The 23,555-nt window shown below is 40.5% G+C and overlaps 1 protein-coding gene across 1 annotated transcript in view; it reads left to right on the top strand.

Annotated features, from left to right (window-relative positions):
- Arid1b (AT rich interactive domain 1B (SWI1-like)) overlaps window positions 1-23,555 on the top strand; it is a 285,019-nt gene that overhangs the window by 40,211 nt on the left and 221,253 nt on the right. Inside the window, exon 2 of the mRNA XM_013026992.1 lies at window positions 17,764-17,913. Within this exon, the coding sequence (XP_012882446.1) occupies window positions 17,764-17,913 (150 nt within the window). The remainder of the gene's footprint in view (window positions 1-17,763; window positions 17,914-23,555) is intronic.

The following is a 23,555-nucleotide window of genomic DNA, read 5'->3' as shown; positions in this document are numbered from 1 at the left end:
CCTTCCTTCCTTCCTTCCTTCCTTCCTTCCTTCCTTCCTTCCTTCCCTTCTTCCTTCCTTCGCACTGTCCCTGAAATTGCTTTGTTTTGTTTTGTTCAAGACTAGTGCTCTACCACTTTGAGCCACATCTCCACTTCCAGGTTTTGGGTGGTTAATTGGAGATAAGAGTCTTAAGGCTTTTTTCTGTCCTGTCTGGCTTTAAAACACTATCCTTAGATCTCAGCCTCCTGAGCAGTACCAGTGTGAGCCACTAGTACCCGGTGAAAGATTATCTTTAAATTGTCTTTTTGGATACAAGTTGAGCATCCTTTCTCTAAAGTTTTAGAATTTTCACGGGCTGTGATGATGGTTGTGTACCACTGCGATGAGAAGTCTTGGGGTATATCTGGGTTTGACCTTGGACTGCTGGTGCCTGGCTTGGCGTACTTTACTTTTCTTGATATTGGTGTCTGCCTTTCAGTCCAGTTAGTGATAACATATTTTGTTCCTTTGAAAAGAATGGAAAAAAATTGCTGGTTATTCAAAAGAAATTGCACTAGTATTACTCTGTGTTAAAACGTCAGTGAGCTGAATGATTCATATGATCAACTGAACTGCATTTCAGATTACTGTTTTTATTTTTATAGTACACTCTAGGTTGTGTTGTAGGAATGGTAGAACCTTAACATTGTTGTAGCATTTCTCCTCGCCAACTTCCCACAAAGACGCCAGACTTCTTTCAGATTTAAACAGTATCATGATCCATTATTTAAAATGTGTTCCTCAGGAAAAAAAAAAATCAGGGCTAGCTGTACTTACTGAGTGTGTTTTCTTTCTTTTAATAGAGGGATGGCTCACTGCCATGCTTTGTTGTTGTTTAATATTATAGAGATTTTACTGCAGCTCTGTTGGTGATTACAAGAGTGTTACATTTTGGCTAACAAATGTAGCAAATGTGATGAAAATCCCCTATGTTGTACATTTCTGTGAATAACATGTTTATATAACATGCTGAATACTTCTGTTAAAGAATTGCTTTCCTGAAATTGCAAATTTCATTCCAGATTTCAGTGTTGTTGCAGTGTACTGTTGAATATTCCAAATTACATGGTATTTTAAAAGTGTCTTTAGAATTTATCTACAAACATGGTCCTTAGGGATATTTGTTCCTCTGAGTGACTGAGAATTTTATCTTTGGATATTTTGGGATCTACTGGGCATTGAATGAACTTACTTAAAGAAATCTGTCCAGTTTTTATATTTTAGAGTGCATAGCACACTGATGTGGCCACTCAGACAAAACATGTGCAAAGAAGAGTAAGTTTGTGTCTATAAAATGACATTGTGGTGGTGTTGTACCCTGTACCTGTGGCTCTGTTAGTGTAGCCCCATCCCTTCTGGCCGTGGGGACTATAGGTAGAGTCCTGACTTTTTCTTGTGGACTTGAACTTGGCTCATAGCCTCTTGACCTTATAACAAACTCTGCTTCCATATATCTTGGGAGCTGTTGATATTTTCAATCTTGATTCCAGTGATTCAACCCCAGACCTTGTTCTGCTTGGCCAGAGGTTCTGATTTCCGGCTAGCTGGGCATCTTCACCTAGATTTGTGGCTGGCAGCTCAGGACTGAGTATTCCCTTGGCGTTTCTTTCCACTGACCCTCATCAGGTCATGGCACCGCGTGGCCATTGAAGTCATCACGCTGGAAGCTCTCCTTGGTGTGCATCCTGAAGTTAAGGCTGCACAGTTCCTGTTGCTGCCTGGTTATCTGCCTTTTGCCGTCACCCGTGTGGCACCTGTCAGTGTGTTTGCCATGCATCGTGTTTGCACTGTGAGGTTATTTCCCACCTGGGGTTCAAGGGCCCTGAATGGTCACAGATGGACTTTGGAGTATTAAGCTTTTTATGTATATGTGTAGATGCGTTTTCCTAGCTATCATATTGTCATCTATGAATCCCAGTTTTCCATAGGGTTTTCCTAATAATCTCACTAAAATGTACACATACTATATTCCTCTTTAGCTTTAAGTTTTTCAGTGACTGAGGTAAAACGCACGCTTGCTGGTGTGATGGCAAGGCTCCTCCAGACTGACTCTGCCCTCCTTTCCCGTCTGTCTTGGCTGGCCATTAAGGATGTGCTCCTCACATGCATCCTCCTCAGGTGGGTGGAGTAGGACAATGCCATTTTACCAGGAGGGAGGAAAGGATGCTACTTACTTACTAGCAAAGAGCCAATGAGGTCTAGCATGGGCATGGGCGAGGCACTTGGAAAGGCGACCCTTCCCTCTCTGAGCTTGGCTGGCCGCTCTTGTTCACACTAGCTTATCTACCCTTTGCCCTGTGGCAGGGGTGGGGGAGGGCTGTGTACCACAGCCACTCATTACATCTTCCAAAGGAAGAACATGCAACAATGTTTCTGGCTCTGTGAGGGCTAATTTGACATTTTGTATTCTCGCTCTGTCTACTTGCATTGTTTAATGTTGTAACATCTCTCTGGTTGACTGCAGCCATATGTCATTCAAATGAAACCTGTACTTTGGCGTTGGCCTGACAATCACTCAGCTGTGGCGCATAGCAATAAAAATTATGAAAATTGTGTCTGTTCATTAGACTAGTGGAATTTATAAGCACTTTTGTGGCTGTGCCGACAACTCTACACTCTGGCAAACAAGAGTACAGTAGATTAAGCCTTTGCACTTTCCCCCACTGTGAATTGCATATGTGTTTCACACTTGCAGATTGCTGTAAAAGCCAGATAGATGAGCACTTTAAAAGATTATAGCAATGGAAAATGTGTTTGGGGAATGAACTGCCTCAAAACAAGTATTATAGGAGGTGTTATAGTGGATTCTTGTTCATATCACATTAAGCTTTTCATATCACATTAAGCACTTCTACAGACTCTTAAGAATATTTATTTTTAAGAGTATTGGGTACTTCTTCAGTTCTATATGCTAACGCTATGCCTTCGTGCTCTTGTAGAGTATTACGTCAGCTCTTGCTGGGAGTTGAGCCATAACCATATGCAATATGCATATGTATACATGGAGGTGTGTGAGTCTGCGTGTGTGAGTGTGAGCGTGTGTGCATGAATGTGCAGTAACTGTTACTGTGAACTGACGATCTTTTGAAGGAAAATGAACTCAGTTCTTTTGTGATGAGAGCAAAGCAAAACAAAATTGTCCACAACAAATGTCAACCCTTCTCCACAGAAGCAAGTGGCAAACTTAGAGTCCAACAGCTCTGCTGGCATTGGATTTCTGTGTGTGTTTCCATGGGGACCATGGGACCCTGGAATGCAGCTGCTCCTAAGGGTGTGTTTTAGCTCTTAGGTGGGGCAAGGTGGCAAGAGAAGGCTTCTGTGTCACCAGAGGAGGAGGCTGGGAGTAAAAGGAGAAAAACAAGGGTGGAAGGAGATTATCTGGTAGAAGGAGACTTCTTGAGTAAGAGATTCAGAGGAAAGGAGAGAGATTGTCAGGAAGGAGGGATAAGACAGAAAAAGGAGAGGAGGGAGATGGCAGGGCGGAGGAATGAGATTGAAAACTGACTTATTTTTGTTGTGGTGGGGATTGAACATGGGGCTTCGTGCATGTTACTCAAATGCTGTGTCACTAAGCTACAGCATCTCCAGTACAGTGGTGATTTTGGGTGTCAAACAATGCTCTGTATAGATGAAGAAATGTTTGTTTGCTTAAAATTTATTTTATTAATTTTGCTTAAGGAAAAATCCCCATTGATTGATGGCTTGTGGTGGATCATAGCTTTAAAGCTATAATGTTTCAGCTGTGCACACGAGTGCATGCAGTCACATGCTGAACTCAAAGCCTGGTGTTCTTGGTTATTTTTTTTTTCCCACTCACAACTAGCATTCTTGCCACTTGAGCTTTTGTCTCTACTTCTATCTTTTTTTTCTGGTTAATGGAAGATGAGGCTAACTAAGGTTTAGAAGAGTCATTATTGACCTTGTTAGTGGTAGTAGATAAGAGGAGTATTTCTACAGGAGTTACCAGATTTTGGGGCAGATATGAGTTTGACATGCACATGTACATGCATGTGCATGTGTGAGCATGTACACACACACACACACACACACACACACAGACACAACCTTGGGATAGGCTGGAATTGCTTCCCTGCCAGCTACTCTAGTGGAAAGCTTAGAGTTGCTTATCTGGATCCCAGCTGGGATTTAAGAGTATGGTATTTAAAACTTTACATATTTCTGACACATTGTCTTGGCACAAATTGCATTATTGCATTATTATTATTAATGGTTATCTCTGGACAACAGTAATAGTCTCTGTCCTCACACTTTCCCCCTGCTTTTAGTGTTGGGGATTGAACATAGAGTTTCATGATGGTAGGCAGGGGTTCTACCACTGAGCTGCATGCATCCTTAGCCCACATGCACATATGCACATACAATACATGTGTGTATGTATATGTATACACACATATATAGAGAGAGAGAGTGTGTGTGTGTGTCAGAGGAGAAGGGCATCAGATATACTAAAACATCAGAGATAATATATTCAGGTTCTTTCTCTTTGTGTTTGAACATAATGGGTGTGTTGTGTTTAGTTTTGCACTGTCAATGGTTTAGAAGTCTGAGGACTAATGTGCTCCTGTGCCTCAATATTGACCTCTTTTAACAACAAAGTTATACACACTGATGTATGCCCAGCATTTGTTTATGTTGCTTTCAGGGGGAGCACTTAGTAATTCCAAATGTTAGCAGTCTCTTCAGATGGTACATATTCCTTTAAAAACACCTTACAATTTTAAGATATAATACTTGGATTTAGAAGGACAGCCCTTGCTTATTTGGGGTTATAATATACAGTGATGTGTCCTTGCTACCAAAGTCAGGTAGCATCTTGATAATGAGGAATTTCTTTAAGTATCCACATGTGAGTTTTTTGAGAATTAACTAGAACTTATTAACTTGAGTGGTGACTCATAATTCTTATATCTTAAAACAAATTGCACTAATTTATCACTGAGCCAACCATTTGTGTCTGTATAGCACAGCCCAGGCAATTAATTGGAGTCCTTCTTCATCTGAGTCCTTCATTGTCATAACCTGTTTCTGGCCTTGATTTTTCCTCACCCCTCTGGTGTCCTGCTGTCACACATGTACACACCTTTTCCTTCCAATTTGTGTGTGTGTGTGTGTGTGTGTGTGTGTATTTCTTCCCAACTTGTGATCTGAACAGCATTTCCCAGTGTAATGTTCTCAGACTCATTTTCCCAAATCCTCAAACGAAGAGAAAGAACCTGAATGTATTATCTCTGATGTTTTATTACATCTGATGCCCTTCTCCTCTGGCTGGTTCTCTCTGTACATACACATACATGCATTATATGTACACATGTGAATATGGGCGAGGGATGCAGTTCAGCATTTCTTTACTGCGCAGAATCTCCTTGTTTACTCCGACTGGATGCCTGCATTATCACCTCTGTCTCTGGCTTATATGTTGTTTATGTGGAGCTTTTACGTTTTTCACATGTGTACCATGTACTGGACCCAGATAGTTCTGTTGTCAGAGTTGTGAGGTAAAATGTTGAATTGATACGTGTGAGACAATTGAAAATAGACAATTGAAATTAGTTGAGAAATCAAATCATAGGTGATACCAACTCTACACAACTCCTCATGCTCTCTACACAACTCCTCATGCTCTCTTCTTCCAGCTCTGGTCAGTTTTCCTCAGGAGGCCAGCAGGCCACATTCTGCTGGTCAAGTTGACTCTTTTCTGTGAACAGACACTCTTCTGCCCCCAGTCCCAGGATTGTTGGAGTTGTCACAGCTTTTAGTAAAAAAACACTGTATGAAGGTAGTTTAAAAAATTCTAGAAGGTAGGATATAAAGTATAAAGTTCTCTTGTCATGAACGCTGCTTCTTGGTGAAGGGAGTGGTATCGATACAAAAACGTGAGAATGACCTGTGTTTGATTAACCGCGTGATTCGTCCGCGGTAGGTGGCTGCGTGCAGTGGTCTAGCTGCTTCATGTTGCCACCTCAAGGTGGTGAGCAAAATAAAATAATTTATCGGGTGGAACCCTGTAGGGCAGAGCATCCTGTAGCTTCACTTCTGCATTTTCTTGGGGTAGACCTCCGTCTGTCCTGGGGACATTTGGAGGCTCCTCTGAGCTCCCCGGGCTTACAACACTGTATATTCAGTGGCTCTCTTCCTATACCAGGCTTTCTCAGGCTTGCAGTGTTAACTCTCTTTATGCTTCTTAGACGCTCTGTTAAAAGGTGCTTGGTGGTGGTAGCAATTTCTCCCCATTTCTCCCAGAACAAGTATTCTTACATGGAGTCTCTGGAGGTTGGTGATCAGCTTCCTATGCTCAGGGTCCATTTTCCTGCACGTCAGTGAGAATATTCTTCTTTGGGGCCCCATGTGGAAAAGTAAAAGGAAGATAGCCTTGCTGGCCTCAGATTCGCAGCCCTCCTCCTGCAGGCACACACCAGCATGACTGGTTTTTTAATTATATTTTTGTTATCTTTAGTTGCACAAAGTCAAACATTCTCACTCTGGCCTCTTTACTCTGCTTGCTGGGGACTGCGTCCCTGCCTGCTCTGGGAGAGGAGATCTCTGCACTCACTGCTCACGCTCCCAGCTCCTGCAGCACTGCTTCCTCCCTGGCTGCTTCCTGCCTCTTTGGTTTAGTTTTGATTTTGTTTTTTTCTTTCACTCTTGTTTTCTCCCTGGAGCAGGGACTGGCAGTAGATGGACCTGTACTGCCTCTAGGCTTTCCCTCAAAGTGCCCTGGCTTCTGTCAGGCTGCTTCCTGTTCCCCACAAAGCTCTGGAAGTGGCTGTAGGTGGGAGGGCGATCCTGCAGGAAAATGAGGGTGTGTAAGGATGGCATGCCTGAACCCTAATAGTGGGCAGTTCCTGAAGCTGTATTTATGCCATGGTTGTGGGGAGGGTTTTCCTGCATAGCAAGCATTACAGGCATTCACCACCAAAGCAGGCTTGTTTGAGATGGGATCTTGCTTTTTTTTCAAGCTACCCTTGAACTACGGTCTTCCCAGTCTTTGCTTCCTGAGTAGCTGGGATTACAAGTATGAACTACCCTGTCAGCCTCTGGTAACTGTGCTGCTGTGCCTTGAAGCCATGAAAATTCCTCCTGACCTCAGTGCACTGATTCAGGTGCACGGACCAATTCAAGTGAATCCTACTGAGCCGCCTGTAAGGAAGACTGGCAAAAGATGTTAAGTTGCCAAACACATCAAATGCAATGCTGGAAAGCACCTATCTCATAACATATTCAGTGTGTCTGTTTAATTTTAAGGATTTATTAAAGTGAAAATCTTTGTAGGATGCTGTTTGAAGCCTGCTTTTCCTTCTAATAGGAATATAGGAAAAGAATCTGTGATATTTTCAAGAAATATAAATTGGTAGAGAAGTAGAACATAGTCTAAATTAGGACTAATATATGTTATTAGTATTTGTCATTGGATTAGAGGGCTGTCTCAATTATTGTTTCACTGCCAATGTCTTAGCAAAACAGCTAAATGGCTTTTAAAATCCTTTTTGTGCTGATCCTGGGACTTGAACTCAGGGTACTGTCCCTGAGCTTTTTCACTCAGGACTAGCTCTCTGCTGCTTGAGCCACAGGTTCACTTCTAGGTGTTTTCTTTGTTGCTCTGATTAATTTGAGATAAGAGTCTCCCAGACTTTGCTGCCCAGGCTAGCTTCAAACAACAATTCTCAGATCTCAACCTCCTGAGTAGCTAAGATTATAGACATGGCATAAATGACTTAATTTTTTTTTCCCTAAAGTCACTGGCAAAAATACTTCTAATGGATTGTCTAAGAAGATATCCATATTGAAGTATTGGTAAAGGGGGATACATATGATTTTATGATTATTTCTTTAAAAATATATGTTAGAATGCCTAATTTTAATGTATTGTTAATTTCACCAGAGAAGACAGCTGAAGGAAATGAAATACCTAATTCCTTGAAAATCCTACATTAAATCAGTCTTCTTCCCTCTCTCTGTTGCTAGTTGGTTGCTAGTTTTTTTGTTTTTCCTTTCACTGCTCTCTGGGGCTAACCCTGGCTGCCAAGGGTGCTCCTGGGGCCCCTCTGAGTGGCTGCCTTTGCCGCCTTCATGTTTCAGTTTCATGTCCCTCTTTCCCTGTCCTTTCACGGAGTGACTTTGTGTCACTGGAGATGAAGTGACCCCAGTAGGTGAAACTACAGGTTTCCTTACACTTGACCCAGCAACGCTCAGGTGCCTCTAAATTCTTTTCCATTTCAACAGTGTATGGGAAAGCGATGTCTAGTAAAGTGTGTTATACTCGGCCTTCCAAGGATAGCTGGTTCAAGTGCCGGCTCATGGATGCAGATGACTTGTAGACTGCATGTATTGGACATTATGTGAGCAGCTCAGACTGTGATTGAAGGAAGATGTGTGAAGTCTATTTTTTTTAACTCCACACACATAGTGTGTGCATGTGCGTGCGTGCGTGTGCGTGCATGCACATGCACTCGCACATGCCCCCAGTACTGGTCCCATCTTTGTGCTTAAGATTCTGTCAAGTCAGGGAAATAACAAAATGAGCTATGGACACTTGAATCCTTGGTCAGGCTCTGGGAAGTATAACACAAAACCTCCTGCTGTTCCCCCCCCCCCCCATAGAGATAGAGAATGTTTCCACTCCTCAACCCAAGAGCCAGAAGCATACCAGTGAGGTCCTAGGGCCAGTTCTTCCCTTGGGACTGTTCTTAGATTCATTCTGCTTCTTCTTAAGTCTGTATCTCAGAGAAAGAGACTAAGAGCCAGCTTTGGGCTTGGCCACAATCTATGCATTCTTTTGCACTATTACTTGTATTCATTTTTCTATGTATTTTTATCATGTATTTTATTTAAATTTAAATGAATATCTTTTGTAAAATAAAGCACAAGATTATATTTATATTTAAAACAATGCAATTTTCTTGAAATTTACAGTTTTGAGGGTGATAATTTTTTTCTTCCAATGTCATCAATCAAATTTCTAAATATTTTCTCTCTTTCACCCACAGGAGATAAAAAGTATATAAAAAGCACATCGAATCAGCTATCCTTGTCAACAGCTTTAGGCTGTTAGTACCAATACATGGATTCCCCCCCCCCCTTTAAATCCTTTTTATTTAAAACAAAACAAAACCCAAAACCTTGATTTTGAGCTTTATACAATGTATTTCTGTATCAAAACATCACATGGGCTCTATATATTTTTAATTCAATTTTAAAGCATCAAAGGCTATATTTAACCAAGTGCATGTGTACACACACAGACTCACAGTTTGTACGTGTGATATGAAACCCCAAGGTCGAGAATGGCTGCAGTGAAGGTTGTCTCTCTCTTTCTCCCCCTGTTCAGCTCCCATTCTGAATAAGATAATACCAGTTGCTAGTCTCTCCGTTGGCTTTTAAGAATTCTGCTTTTCTCCCCGTATCTCAGAAGAATGGTCATCTTCTGTGCATTCCCCACCCCGCCCTGCTCAGTATTATCTCAGAGAGAAGAGCCTCTCCGTGGCACAGGGTCCGATCATGCGGTTACAGAGCTGACACTGCAGCCTTCGCAAAGGTTATCTCTTTAAAATTCCCCCAGATTCCTCCTTGGCACTCCATGTTGTATAGGAAAAGTGGTAACGCTTTTGGCTCTGTGCTTTATAAAAAATAGAAATCTCTGGCTCAAAGCTGCAGACAGGCAGAAGCTCCTGTAACCCCATTGCTCTGAGTCCCACACAGTGTCTGTTGTGCTCTGGTGAATGGATGGCCTCCTTACCATGTGCTTGTGGACCAAGGGGTCAGATTTTATAACATGAACATGTAGTCTGATACATTAAAGTCTTACGAGAATCCCCTGTGATTGAAGTATGTATGAAGTCATGATTCACTGTTTGGACTTTTGGTTTTGAATGTTCAGGGTTAACTAAGTTGATTACATTTTCCAATTCAGAATTACCTGTTACAATTTAGGCAGTAATATAATGAGTGAGACGGAAAGTCTAGATTGCCTTCCGGTGAGATGTATTCATAACAAAGTAAAGGCCTCTGGTGTGTGCCTTTTTGGGCCGGCACTTTCTTGGATGGAGACAAACCAGATTCCTGTGAGGAGGCAGCACAGGCCTTTTATTTTTAAGGAAAATGTTGCTTCTGTGAGCAGAATTGACCCAGATAATACCGTAGATTGCCTTCAGAACCCTTCTTTCTGCATAAACTGTGACCCGAACGAGGGCAGAGCATTATGAAGTCATTTGATACGGTTCCACATTGTGATTCTGTCATTTAAAATGAATTGTATTTTATTTCATTTTAATGTGTAAAGATTGGTAAGCCTAGATGCCAAAGCTTCAACATTAGATATGAGCACAGCTCTTTTTCCTGTTCATAGTGTATACATAAGGTGTGTGAGCTTGTGGGTGCATTTTTGCCCTGGCTAGTTTTTTGAAAGACCACTTTTTGGATGCCAGTTTTGTTACTTTCAAGAATAAGCAATGTGAGTTGACTTAAACTCTCAGAAAACTTTTCCTGCTCATCCCTCCCTTTGTATATCAAGTTTTGCCTTTTTTTTTTTTTTGGGTCCGGTCGTGGGGCCTGAACTCTGGGCCTGGGCGCTGTCCCTCAGCTCTTCCGCTCAAGGCTAGTGCTCTACCACTTGAGCCACAGTGCCACTTCCGGCTTTTTTCTTTTTGCTTATGTGGTGCTGAGGAATCGAACCCAGGGCCTCAGGCATGCAAGGCAAGTACTCTACCACTGAGCTACCTTCCCAGCTCCGAGTTTTGCCTTTTTTTAACCTAAAAATTTTAGAATAGAACAACTAGTTGGTCTTTTAAAAAATTAGCGTCCATTGGCTATATTGGAGGAGTTGTTCACTGTGACATTTCCATGCATACATACAATGTATAGAATAAAACATACCATACTATGTATTCCATACTTTTCTCTCTGAAGCTGAAAACTGTCTTTTTTTCTTGTATAATCAGAAAACACCCTATGTAGATGCATGGTATCGAATGCTTCAATGGATCCTTGGGAAGAAAGTATTCTAAAGTGCGTAATGAGGGCACTTGAGCATAAAACTACAATTATACACTTGTGTGTTAATTTTGTGTACAGTAAGGCTGTAGTTTAACATTGGTTGTAAATGAAAGGAAGCATTTTACTGCCATTGAATGTCTACATTTTATGAATATTTAAGTGAAATCTCACTCGAATTGGCTGACCTAATACAGAAGGTGACACATACATAGTTTGTTGGTAAAGGAGAACACTAGGTAACCCAGCGGCCATACATACAGCTGCAGCTCTGAGCTCTGGGCCTTTGCAACCATGCACACTCTTTTAGCAGATGTACAGTTTATGTAAGCCAATGGAAACTGTAAGGAGACAGAGCAGTGTAGATACTAGTTGATCAGGAATCTTTGGTAAAATAAAGGCTTTGGTGTATGTTGATCCACTGTCCATATTGACCTTGCATTTGTTATTCCAACTCTGCATGAGAGTCAGAGCATATTCTTTGAAGCTTGGTGGAGTTAATTTTACTAAAATTAGCTGTACTACTTTACAAAATAGATAATGTTGCAGAATTTCTCACCCTAACGTGGTAGCACAGGCTAGAAATATAAATTAATGTAAGAACGGTATAAATAAATTCATGGGTAATAGATTCTTAATGGTTATTCCAAGTAAATAAAGGCTGTTTCGGACATATCCTTGACTTCTGAAAATTGAGGTCACAAGAGGCACTATCATTTAGTTTCTACAGCTACAGACAATAGTCACTCGGAAGAACATTAACCTGACGTACTATTCACTTACATTATGATCTGCTAAATATAGAGTGGTTTTACAAAGAAATCCAAGCAATATTACTTATATGTTCTTTCACTGTGTCTATGAAATCCTACATTTTGTGTACCTTGTTGAGTTTAATAAAACATCTGTCATTAGACAAAGGCTTGTTGATAATAACAAATGAGAATTTTACAGCATTGTTTCAGAAATGAAAAAAATGTATATTGTGACATGCAGCATTTAAGGGGAAGGCATTGATTGTCCCAGATATGCTGGTTATGTTTTCATCTGTTCGGAGCCAGCAGTGTTTGTGCCTGGAAGTTGTCTGCTAGGAGCCAGGGAACATGGGGGGGGGCAATCTCCTCCATGGCAGTGCGAGGTGCTCACGGCTGGCTGTCCGTGTGCCTGGCAGCACGAAACACCTGCCAACCCCTCACCCCACATTCTCTCTCTCTGGTACAGTGTGACAGGCATCAGTGCCTGTAATAGTGTTTAATTACATTTGTTGACTATTTTTCCAGCACCAAAAACTAATTTTCAGAAGTTGTATGATTTATTTTTCCCCTTTGGACACGTCTAAGGACAAGCTTTGTTTTTCTTCAAAACAAGAAAGTGGGTGAGAAGAGCACCTAAGCTATTGAGAACTTAGCGTAAGTAGCTGTAGAGCAGCCCACTTTAAGGGCTCGATTGTATAAACTCAATTACCTTCTAGCTTATTACTTTGACTGGACATGTTGACAAAATAATAACGTTTCCTTAGGTAGTTGCTTCATCTGTGCATCAGCTTAGCATCTGAATTCCTTGCTGTAGGAGATTTCTAGTCTGTCTCTTATGCATGAAAAATAGTATTAGACATTCCTGTGAAATCAGAAGCCAGCAGAATTTGCTGCATTTGAGTGGAGCTGCTGTAAATTTAAGGTTTTCTTTTGCTTTTACCTTCCTATTTTGTGCAATTTACCTGGAAGGGCCTAAATCTGTGATTAAAACCAACCAACCAAACAGCAAACAAAATTACATTGCTTTCTGCCAGTAAAGATAAATTGTTATAGAATATTTTTTGTCGTAACCCTTAAAACACAGCAGTAATACATAACCTGAAACAAATTGCATTTTGTTCTAGATTCATGAAAAGTACTTTAGTTAGTTTAAGGAATGATAGCGTATTAGTATATATAGTCACGCATACTACACACTGATTTTCAGACAAAAATAGCATTATATGTATCAGTACTGGTTAAGTCTCACATCCATGACCCATGCACAGAACTTTTTATTATAGTCATCACAATAGTCATATGTTCAATGGCTCTAGTATTTTTTGGCACCCTTCCATCCCTTTTGGACTTGTGACCCTTTTTGGTCAATTTCCTATTGATAGAAATTGAGTTTTAGGCTGTTTACTTTCAACAGAGCAGAATTGAACTCTTTGCTGCACAAATGTTTGCTTAGTTGCTTCATATTTATTTTTCTTAAAATAATTCCCAGAGGCAGAATTCTGAGTCAGAGGATATTATTTATATACATATTGTGATTAATTTTACCTTCTCAATTTTAATATTCTCAATTTCTCTGTAATATTTTGGATTATGTAAATTGAAAACAAAGGAAAATGTACTGTTAACCCTCTAGGAACAGACCTTGTCAATTTCAGAAACTTTATGTCTACATAAATGAGTAAGGAGTTATGTAAGTGTTGACTGTCTTCAAGCATAGGTAACTTAAAACACATTATGGAACTATAAAAAACAGGAAGTCAACATTTTAAATATTCATTATGTAAACTTTAGAGTATACAAATATTGTAAAGATAATTTACATACAACATTATGCCTTGATTTGCACATCTGTGAAACCATCACCCAAATTAAGGTCGTAGAACATTCCTGTCACTACTAGAAAGTTACCTCATGTCTCTTTCCAGTCCTTCCCTAGATCTGATTGCCATTATTGTGATTTCTATGACAATAAATTAACTTGGCCTGATTTTGAGCCTCACAGAAACAATCATATAGTTCGTGCATATAAATTTAATATTAGTTATTCTCTTTCTTTAAATATAGTACCTGAAGGTAAATGCCAAATGGTACTTTTTAAAACAAAAGGAGCTGATGCTGGTGTATAAGTTATATAGAGCCGGGTATGGCGGTACATACCTGTAATCCCAGAACCAATATAGGCTGAGGTAAGAGGATTTGGAGTTTAAAAATAGTTTTGTCTGGGGCTGGGAAGGTGGCTCAGTGGTAGAGTGCTTGCCTTGCATGCATGAGGCCCTGAGTTCGATTCCTCAGTACCACATAAGCAAAAAAAAAATAGTTTTGTCTGTATAGTGAGACCTAGTATTAAAAAAAATCATAAAACAAGAAGAGAGACATTCCAGCAGTGTGAACATGGATCCTTTATGCCATATTAACTCGTGATGGACCACAGACTCAAACACAAGAACTAAAATGCGCTAGAAAGCTACGTAATAATAATAACTATACACACAGTCTTAATCATATCATTACAGCAGAGTTAACTTTTCCTGTTTACCTTCTGCACCAGTGTTAGAAATGTGTCCTCGTCCTGGGCACTGTAGACAGCACTGCTTGGAGTAGCCTTCCTGGCATTGTGAGATGATGCTCACAGGCTCAGAGCATGCTTACAAGGCGCAGCACTGAGGAATGAGCTCGGGGCATCTTTTAACTTACTGGGAAACTGTTCTTGAAAACTCCTTTGAAAGAAAAATTGTTGGGCGGGGGCAAGGGGGAGGGAAATGTTGATGAATGGAGTAGGAGCCAAAATTTCAAGGTATGGCAGAATAAAAAATAGAGCATAGAATCATGCCTGTCTAACGTGACCGAACTGTGGACGTTAATGTGTGTGTGTTTTACTGGGACATATGTATTAGTTTCCTACAGTACGTAAAGCAGCAGATCATTTTTAGCCTCCTTTCTCTGATAATGTTTGGAAGCATTCCTATTTTTAAAGAATTGTAGCAATTTTTTAAATTTTGTATCCTCATATCACTTAAAGATCCCTTTATTTAGACATGAGTGAAACAGATTTTTGTTTCAATATAGCAAGCAGAAGTTTTTATCTCAGCCACATTCTGGAGATTTCCAAGTAGCTTAATTTGTTAATACTGCTCTTCTTATTTCATTGGTACAGAGAGCATCGAGCACTGCTGGGCAGTAGTGAGCGAAGGGTTAGTTGATAGTGTCCGGGCACCAGGCTGCTTCCTTTTCAACATATGTGTGTCAGATTTGTATGGCACAAGTGGTATACATTTTATGACATGCTTTTTCTTTAATAAATTTTATATATGAACAACATGAATGGATTCAACCAGTCTGTCCTGACTCTCCTAGGAGGCCTGGATTCGAGGTATTCCGGGGATGCAGACAGTAAATACGATTCAGATCCTGTCCTTTGTGCAGATAAATAAAATAGGTAATTTTCTTCCTCCTATGAGGGAGAGAGGTAGTTTTCCTCCTCATCAGTTGGCGTGTCTGGTGAGGAAAACGGTGACATCTGTGTGAGAAGTGCTTGTAGCCCCGCTTCTCAGCACCTGGTACTAATGGTGCTCAGTAACTTAGGTGAAATATAACAACCCACAACGGCCTGGTTATCTCAGTTGTCTCAAATGTGCTTTCGAACAAGGAGAGAACCCCAAACTCCCAGTAGCCAGCATAGGTCTACAAAACCTCTCACAGATCATCCTCTGGTCTGGTTGTTGTTTGCTTTAACAACGTACATGGGCTTTTCAGGCCTCAGCCACATACGGAAGTACAGTGGAGCTGGGTTAGGGCTGAGTGAAGAACAGTTTCCCAAGGCGTAGAATACATACATACTCAAGAGATGCTTTATCTGCACTAGAAATTGGTAACCTGACCTGTGTGACTCCCAGTCCAAAACTGTAGACTGATCCTGGGTCTCCTGGAGAGCCCAGTGCACTATGGTTGAGTTTCCTCCGCCCAGGCCAGCCGGGTTGCTCTCAAAGGCATGAACTAGAAGAAGAATCTAAGGGAGCATCGGATCACATTTGATGGCTTCCCTCTGCACTCGGCCTTGCTCCTGCTGGTAAATGCTATGGCTCGATGGAGGTCAGCTTAGGCTCACAGCTAACCTCCTGCCCAGCACTTGCCCCCATTGCTGCAGACAGTACAAAGTCTCGTAAGTCTCTGGCTGCTCTGATGTTAGGAGGTTCCCACAGTTTGGCTGCTTCTCTTGTTTGGAAGATAGGGCCTTCCTCCCTGAACAACACATCATATTTTGTGTAAGGGTTTCTGTAAACCAAGAAAGTCAACAGATCGAAGTGTACCTCCAAGGAGGTTGCTGGCTATGCTGGCTGAGCTCACAGTCATCTTCGCACTGGCAGACATGTTATCCTCACTGCTTCAACTCAGACTGCAGAGATGCTTGTGTGAATTATAGTATTAGATATCAAATCAAACATATGGGTGTTGAACGGGAGGGTTTGTGTTTTAGTGGTGTATGGTATTCTAGCATGTGGAGTTGTATTTTATGGAAATTCTTTGGCTTAGCTTGTGGCAGGGACATACATTCATTATGAGATATCAAACTGTAAAATAAATAAAAGCAAAGATTTCAACTGTGCTGTTCAATGGTTTTCAGTAGAAACCCGTCTGCTCTTAACAGCCCAGGCTGTATGCGATGAGGCACGTTGTGAGCCATTGTGTCCATATTTCTTGTCATCACTGCTGATAGGTTTTGAAAATAGTATGGATTGGGTTGAAAGAAATAGGAACCATAGCTTTTTACATTACTTTTCTTTTAGTGTATTAGATGTGCTGTGAATGACTATACTAATTTGTCTCAGAAGTGTAATTCTTAGTATCTCCTTTCTTTATTCCTTCCTATATCCCATTCACATTGTGTAGAGAATTGGGCACTACTTGATTTCTTTAGTGTGTGGAGTAGGGGACTTCGTTCCTGGAGTTGTCTCTCATGTGGATCGTGTCCATGGGCCATGGTCGAGGCAATGATGTATCCATTTTCAGCATGGGAGTGCTCTTTGCTCTCCTGAGAGTTTGTCTCTTTCTTTCCCACGCTTTCTCAATTGGGACCAAAAAAATCAAACATTTTTCATTAAAAGAAAGAAAAATATTAATTAATATTAATTTGTGTAAATGAAAGCTAGAAATACAACCAATGACATATTCATGAGGAGGGGTTTTCCTTTGGGAAAATGATCTTTAGGTTCATGTAAGTTAGTGATAGAAGATTCATTTAGGCCATTTTGCTGTTATTTACAATTCAGTATACTTTATATATATATATATATATATATATATATATGTTATATTGACTAAGGAAATAATACTGCCATTTATTAGATAGGAAAATATTTCCTTCAAAAACTCAATGCTGGTATTGTGATCACATCAGTAGTATTGTTGCCAAAGGATTTTGTTTGATGCTCAAAGAAATGAGTTTTCTTTTTAGCAAAAAAATAGTAAATGGAGCTGCTAATGCAGCTGGTTCGTATCTGTTAGAAATGTAGTTGGGCTGTTGCAACTTCAGTTATTCTAAACTTGTGAACAGGTATGCACCATGTAACGTACCCAGGCCACAGGCATCCTACAAAATATGCACGAGTCACCTTGGACATTCATTTTAATTTTCACTGTTGCGTGGGAGTGGATTTGATATAATGCCTCTCTGACTTAGCAGAGGCAGTGTTTTTAAATGTCAGCATTAGGAGCTTGTTTATTTTTTTAGATTTTTTTAATGACATCAACATTTGCTGTGTTATAAAATATAATTGTTTCTTCAGACAAAGCCAAATTATCTTTGGCTTCATTGATGACATTTCAGTTTATCTAATGAAGATAGAATTTAAAATATTGTTGCTTATCATGAAACTGAGTTGAAACCATATTTGAGTTCTTGTAATTATACAAGACAATTGTACAAAACAATTGTACAATTGTTTTGACTGTTCTCATTGTTTTTGCTTGACTTTCTTGACAGATGCCACCTCAGTATGGACAGCAAGGTGTGAGTGGTTACTGCCAGCAAGGCCAACAGCCATATTACAGCCAGCAGCCACAGCCCCCGCACCTCCCCCCGCAGGCGCAGTACCTGCCGCCCCAGGCCCAGCCCAGGTACCAGCCACAGCAGGTGAGTGCAGCCCCTGGCACCCAGGCTTGGTGTCTTCCTCTGGGTCTCTGTTCTGAGGCTGTCTCTTTTGAATGATGGTGGAAAGTAAGTGTGGTTTTGAGAAAAATGTGAAGTCACACACTAATCCCTCCCTCCCAAATGCAAAGCTGTACCCTAGTCTAACCCCTCCCTCCCACCATCTCTTCCCTAGAATTCTGCATTTTTGAGAGGGAAGAGTGGGAAGGGAGAGCAAGTAGTATAACTGCTGCTTGCATTACTGCTTGGTGACAGCAGAAGGTGCCATTCGTTTTGTGCCATTCGTTTAGTTGTTTCTGTCATTTGTGTTCTAAATCTTTCAAGACAGGGCTCTGCCACCTTGTTAAGCATGATTGGAATCACTTTACAGATTATTTAACCCTACCAGTTGGCACACGGATGATATTTTTATCTTGACCTTTTATATTTTTGTTTTAACAGTAAGTGCTGCCTGAAAACATTGTTGCCTTTTGACAAGCTGAAACCAGGAAGAGGCAGTCATTTCAGAGACAGTGTACCAGATACAAAGGGGGATTGTCGGCTCAAAGCGTATCAACCAGTTTCTAGAAATATTTACTTATTTAGGAACAGGGTTTTGTCATCTAGCTCAGGCTGGCCTTCAACCCTTGATCTTCCTGCTTTATCCTTCTGATCACTTCCATACCAGACGAGTTTCTAATTTAAATTGGCCTCATTAAATACTCTTATTTTATTGGGCCATATACTTCTGCTTCTATGGTTAAGAAAAATACTAGAGTACATATGTATTTGGTAAAATGATTTAGTTTCATTTTTGTTTTAGAGACTGCCACTCTTTGAGGGAAGTAGGAAGTAGAATCTTAAGTATATTCTTGAGTTTGCCTTGAGTCTCTTCTCACATGACTTTGATCAGACTTCTAAAGAGAACTTGTGACTTTAAGTAAAACATGTTCAAACCACAGTAGACATTCAAGATCATGTACAGTCTTGCTCTCTGAATACAAGTTTCACCAGTTACCCCATCTAGCCGGCTCTTACTACATGTGTGAACATTTCAAAGCTAATTCAGTATCTTTGAAAGTGGCTTCAGTCCCCTCCCATTTCTCCATTTTAAAAAAGGTTGTTACACATTTCTTTTATATGCTTCCATATAAAAGATTATTATGATTATTATTATGATTATTCCTATGTAGTTTCTTTTTTGTTGATACGTAAATTGTATCCTTTCAAAATTACCTTTTTTTCATTGTTGTTGGGGGGTGTGCAGATATGCCATCTTTGCAGATTAATTTTTATTTTCTTAGGATCTCATTTTTAAAATAATACTTTTTTAAACGTATCACCACCTTCACTCTTTTTTTTTTTTTTTTTGTCTTGCTGAAGACTACCTTCAGCAAATACATTGTTTGTGAGGACTGTGGGTTAACCCTAATTAAAATGAAGGCTAAAAGCCTTCAACATTAACTACAATGTTTACTCTCTATTTTATGGATGCTCATTTTGGACTTACAAGTTCTCTTTTTCTTTTTTTTAATATTTTTTATTGTAAAGATACTGTACAAAGGGCTTACAGTTACATGAGTAAGGTAATGACTATCGAACATTTCCTATCGAACATTCTTCTTGTTTGTTTTTCTCCCTCTTCCTTTCCTCCCCAACTACCTCCCCCCCCCCAAAGTTGTAAAGTTGGTTCTCAACGAAGTGTCTCGTACATTTCATTGTTACAATGGGTCAACCTGTGTCCTTATTTCAGATGTAGGGCACTGGAATCAAATACACTGGCTGACTAGTTCCCTTTTCTAGTTTGGTAAGATAGGTTTTTTGTTGTTGTTTTTTTCATGATAGATGCTGAAGTTTCTATCTTTTTATTGTCTATTAAGATAATGGTCACTTGGTTTCTACATATAGTCTGCTGCTGTGGTCAGCCCTCCCTCCTGTAGGAAATATTGTACCGAGTGCTGGCCGGATACTGTGGCCCAAAACTGTAATACCGGCTGCTCTGGAGCCAAAGGCCATCCTGTGCGAAAAGTACACAGGGCCTCATCTCAGTCAGTAAGCCCAGCATGGCGCGGTATGCTTTTCCTCTTAGCTGCCAACTTCATACAGTCATACACGGCCCTACCTGAAAAGCTGTGGTATGACTCAAGTGGTAGAGCACCTGCCTAGCAAGTGTGAGGCCCTTAGGTCAAACTCCAGTCATGTGTTCTCCCCAATATATGTAGTAGTATAAACAACATATTCATGTTTCATAAATAGATGAATGAACTTGAAGTCTGGAATAAATACAGCCTCATCACAAATTGCCTTTTTATATACTACTTAATTCCATTTACTAACATTTGTTTAAGTTTCCTTGGATGAATGTTCACGAGTGAGATTGAAGTGTAATTATCTTGTGATACTTTAGTGTTTGTATTGTAGAATTTCATATAATGGAGACTAGTTCCTTTCTGTTCTCTGGAAGAATTTGCAATGTTTGGGATGATCTATTCTTTGGACATTTGCTAGAAGGGTTTAGCTTTTATCTCACCCTTGATTTTTTAACCCGATTTCCCACTATTTTGTGATTTCTAATTACAAATTTCTTCTGGAATCAGTTTTGTATGTATGTATTTCTGTGTTATAGGAATTTAATCCAGGTTTTCAACTATATTAACATAAAGGTTATGTCTATTAACTTAACCTATATACAGCGTTGATACTTTCCTTCTTTTTTTTTTTTTTTTTTTGTCGGTCGTGGGGCTTGAACTCTGGGCCTGGGCACTGTCCCTCAGCTCTTCAGCTCAAGGCGAGTGCTCTACCACTTGAGCTACAGCGCCACTTCCGGTTTTCTGGTGGTTTATTGGAGATAGGAGTCTCACGGTCTCTCCTGCCCGGGCTGGCTTTGAACCGCGATCCTCAGATCTCAGCCTCCTGAGTAGCTAGGATTACAGGCGTGAGCCACCAACGCCCGGCTTTCCTTCTATTTTTTACTAACTCATATTAATTACACAAATCGGTGAGTTTCACCATGACAGTTTGTCTGTACCACACATTAATCCTCTACCCTGGCCCCGTCCTCCTTTCCCCTTTCTCCATCCTCTACCTCTCCCCAGTATGCACCCTCTTTTCCCCTTCCTCTATCCTCCTTTCCTCCTTTTCCATCTCCACCCCTCCCCTGCTCCTTTCCTTTTTCTCCACACTCTCCACCCTAGTATCCTCTCTCCGCTCCCCATCTCCTTTCCCTTCCTCCATCCTCTGCTTCTCCCCAGTATCCTCCTTTCCCCTTCCTCTGTCTTTAGCCTTTCCCCCATTTTCGTCCTCTTCCTCATCCTTTCCCATATGTACCTTTCTTTCCTTCTCCCCTTCCTCCACCCTTCAGGCCCTTTTCTGTTCTTAAGAACCCTTTTTTCTTTCAGTTCTTTTCTTGTTCATATAAGCTTTTACAAAGCAACTCTGGTAAGGAGTTATATATATTATTAAAAATTTAAGTTCTTTGAATAGGTCTATCTGCTTTTCTGATGTTTATTTTCACTCTGAAGTGAAATAGTGCATGCCTAGTGAGTAGTGAAATGCTTAGTTCATTTGAGGTTTTTTTTTTTTTGTGTCTCTCCTGAAGCAAAATGTAAGACTAAAATATTTCCTCTTGAATACTACTTTTGTTGAATCTCTAAAATGTGTTATTGTTGTTCTCTTTCATTCTAGGAGCTTTATTTCTTTCAATCCCTTGTTTTCTGAAAATGTTTTTATTGACTCCTGGATTTTGCTTCGTTACTTCTGAAGGGCTGGTTAGGCTTTGCTTGCTGGACACTGGTCATCTGGAGCCCTGTTTTGTCTTGTGTTTCATTTAGTGAATTGCAAAACATTCTTAATATGCAGACAAGCAGAATGATGTTACAGGTACACACATGGTGTCACTCAGGTTCTAATGCCGTTGACACCTTGCCATAATTGCCTCCTTGGTTTGCCTCTTCTCTTTTTGCTTTGCAGTCTCCCATCCCTACTTTATTTTAAAGTTAAATCACAGGGACACATTTCTTCCCAATAGTTATGTACTTTAGGCATTCTGCACTACAGCCACAATTTTGCCATTACACTTGCCATGTTCTGATATCCCCTGTTGCCCTCAGAATGCCTTTGATTTGTTTCAAGTGGAATTTAAACAAAGTTAATAAATGGATGTGGATTTTGAGCCTTTTTAAATCTAGAACTGTTTCCCCTCCGTCTCCCTGTCCCCAACTCAGTTTGTGCCTTGACACAGAGCGGGATTGGTTGTTCGGGAGAGGTTCTGTCTTGGTTGTTTTTTCTTGATGTGGCTGGGATCATCCACTTATTTCCTGGACTCTGCAGGTTAGGTACACAGGCTTAAACATAAACACTTGTGGTTGTTGATCATCGGGTCTCCAGCATCTTAGGCACTGCTCTTCAGAGGAGGGCTATCTCTGATGCTCATTGTGTGTCATGGGCTTCAGATGGCTTGGTTGTCTTCAGTGGAGGCTGTGGGACACCAGAGGCAGATCAGCTTTCTTTTTTGTGTTCTGTCTAAGTTCCTCACCTATTGGTGAGTGGAACCTGCAGGCTTTAGGCCACATGTGTGTGGTGGTTTGTTACCATCACAACTGGATTTATTTTGTCAGCTTGACATAATGCTTGGTTCTCACAACAGTGAAATCAGGAGTGAAGAAAGGATTCCAGGGGAGGTGGCCTTTGGACCACTTGAAATGAATTCTCTTTTGAGGTTTTGCAGACCACACCAGTAAGTGTTCCATTTGAGCAGATACCATGGTGATGGTTAGGCAGTTAGTAGTCCTGATTCTCAAAGGAGCTGGGGCTTTTATTCACTTTACTTCTGGATACCAAGGTCAAGTCAGGGACTTTTTTCTCTAGGAGGTATGCTGTCCCCTTTCCTTATCTTGGTAGTCCTCAGAAGGACGTTAACACCGTAGCATAAGCTAGCTCCTGTTGCTGTCCCGCTCATTTCCAGGGTTGACTTCCTGTGTTCACTCCCATGTGAGTGTCACACACGCATTCATGACGAGTCCAGATCCATCTGAAAGAGGACAAGAAAAGGCAATTTGCTCGATAGTTTAGGTGTCAATCAAAGACATGCCAAGGGAATGCCATTGGAATTGATATCATTATGCAATGTTTATAGATATGCAATTTATAGTTGAACTTTCAATAGTAGATAAACATGTTTAGTTTAATTTTTGAGGCAGTCTTGTTGTGTAGTTAATCTGGCTTCGAACTTAGGACCCTCCTGCTACATCCTCGTCAGTACTGGAGGTATAGGTATGTGCTACTATGCTTGTAATGCCTCTTTAGTTTTGGGGAAAAAAAGTTATTTGGCAAATAATCTGCCTATACACAAAATTTCAGACGAGTTAGAATAATTATGTGGATAAATGAAAGTACTACATAATAAAATATTGTATACGAAGCAAGTGTTGCATCATGGGCACGTTAGAAGACTTGTGAGACAGACGCTTGATAATGTGTGCGATCTCTGCAACTTGACGGCACAAAATGAGACAAATACAGGCGCGTGTATAAACAACTAAAAATACTTTCACTTTTATAATTTCTGGTATTTGAACGCAAGGCCTGAAGTGAGCTTGCAAGCCTACATTCTACCCTCGAGCCCCAGCTTTGGCATATTTTCTGTTCTG

This window comes from Dipodomys ordii, unplaced genomic scaffold (assembly GCF_000151885.1).
Source record: "Dipodomys ordii isolate 6190 unplaced genomic scaffold, Dord_2.0 Scaffold98, whole genome shotgun sequence".
Classification (NCBI taxonomy): Eukaryota; Metazoa; Chordata; class Mammalia; order Rodentia; family Heteromyidae; genus Dipodomys; species Dipodomys ordii.
The sequence above is the reverse complement of the archived record's forward strand: the minus strand, read 5'-3'. Positions and strand labels throughout refer to the sequence as shown.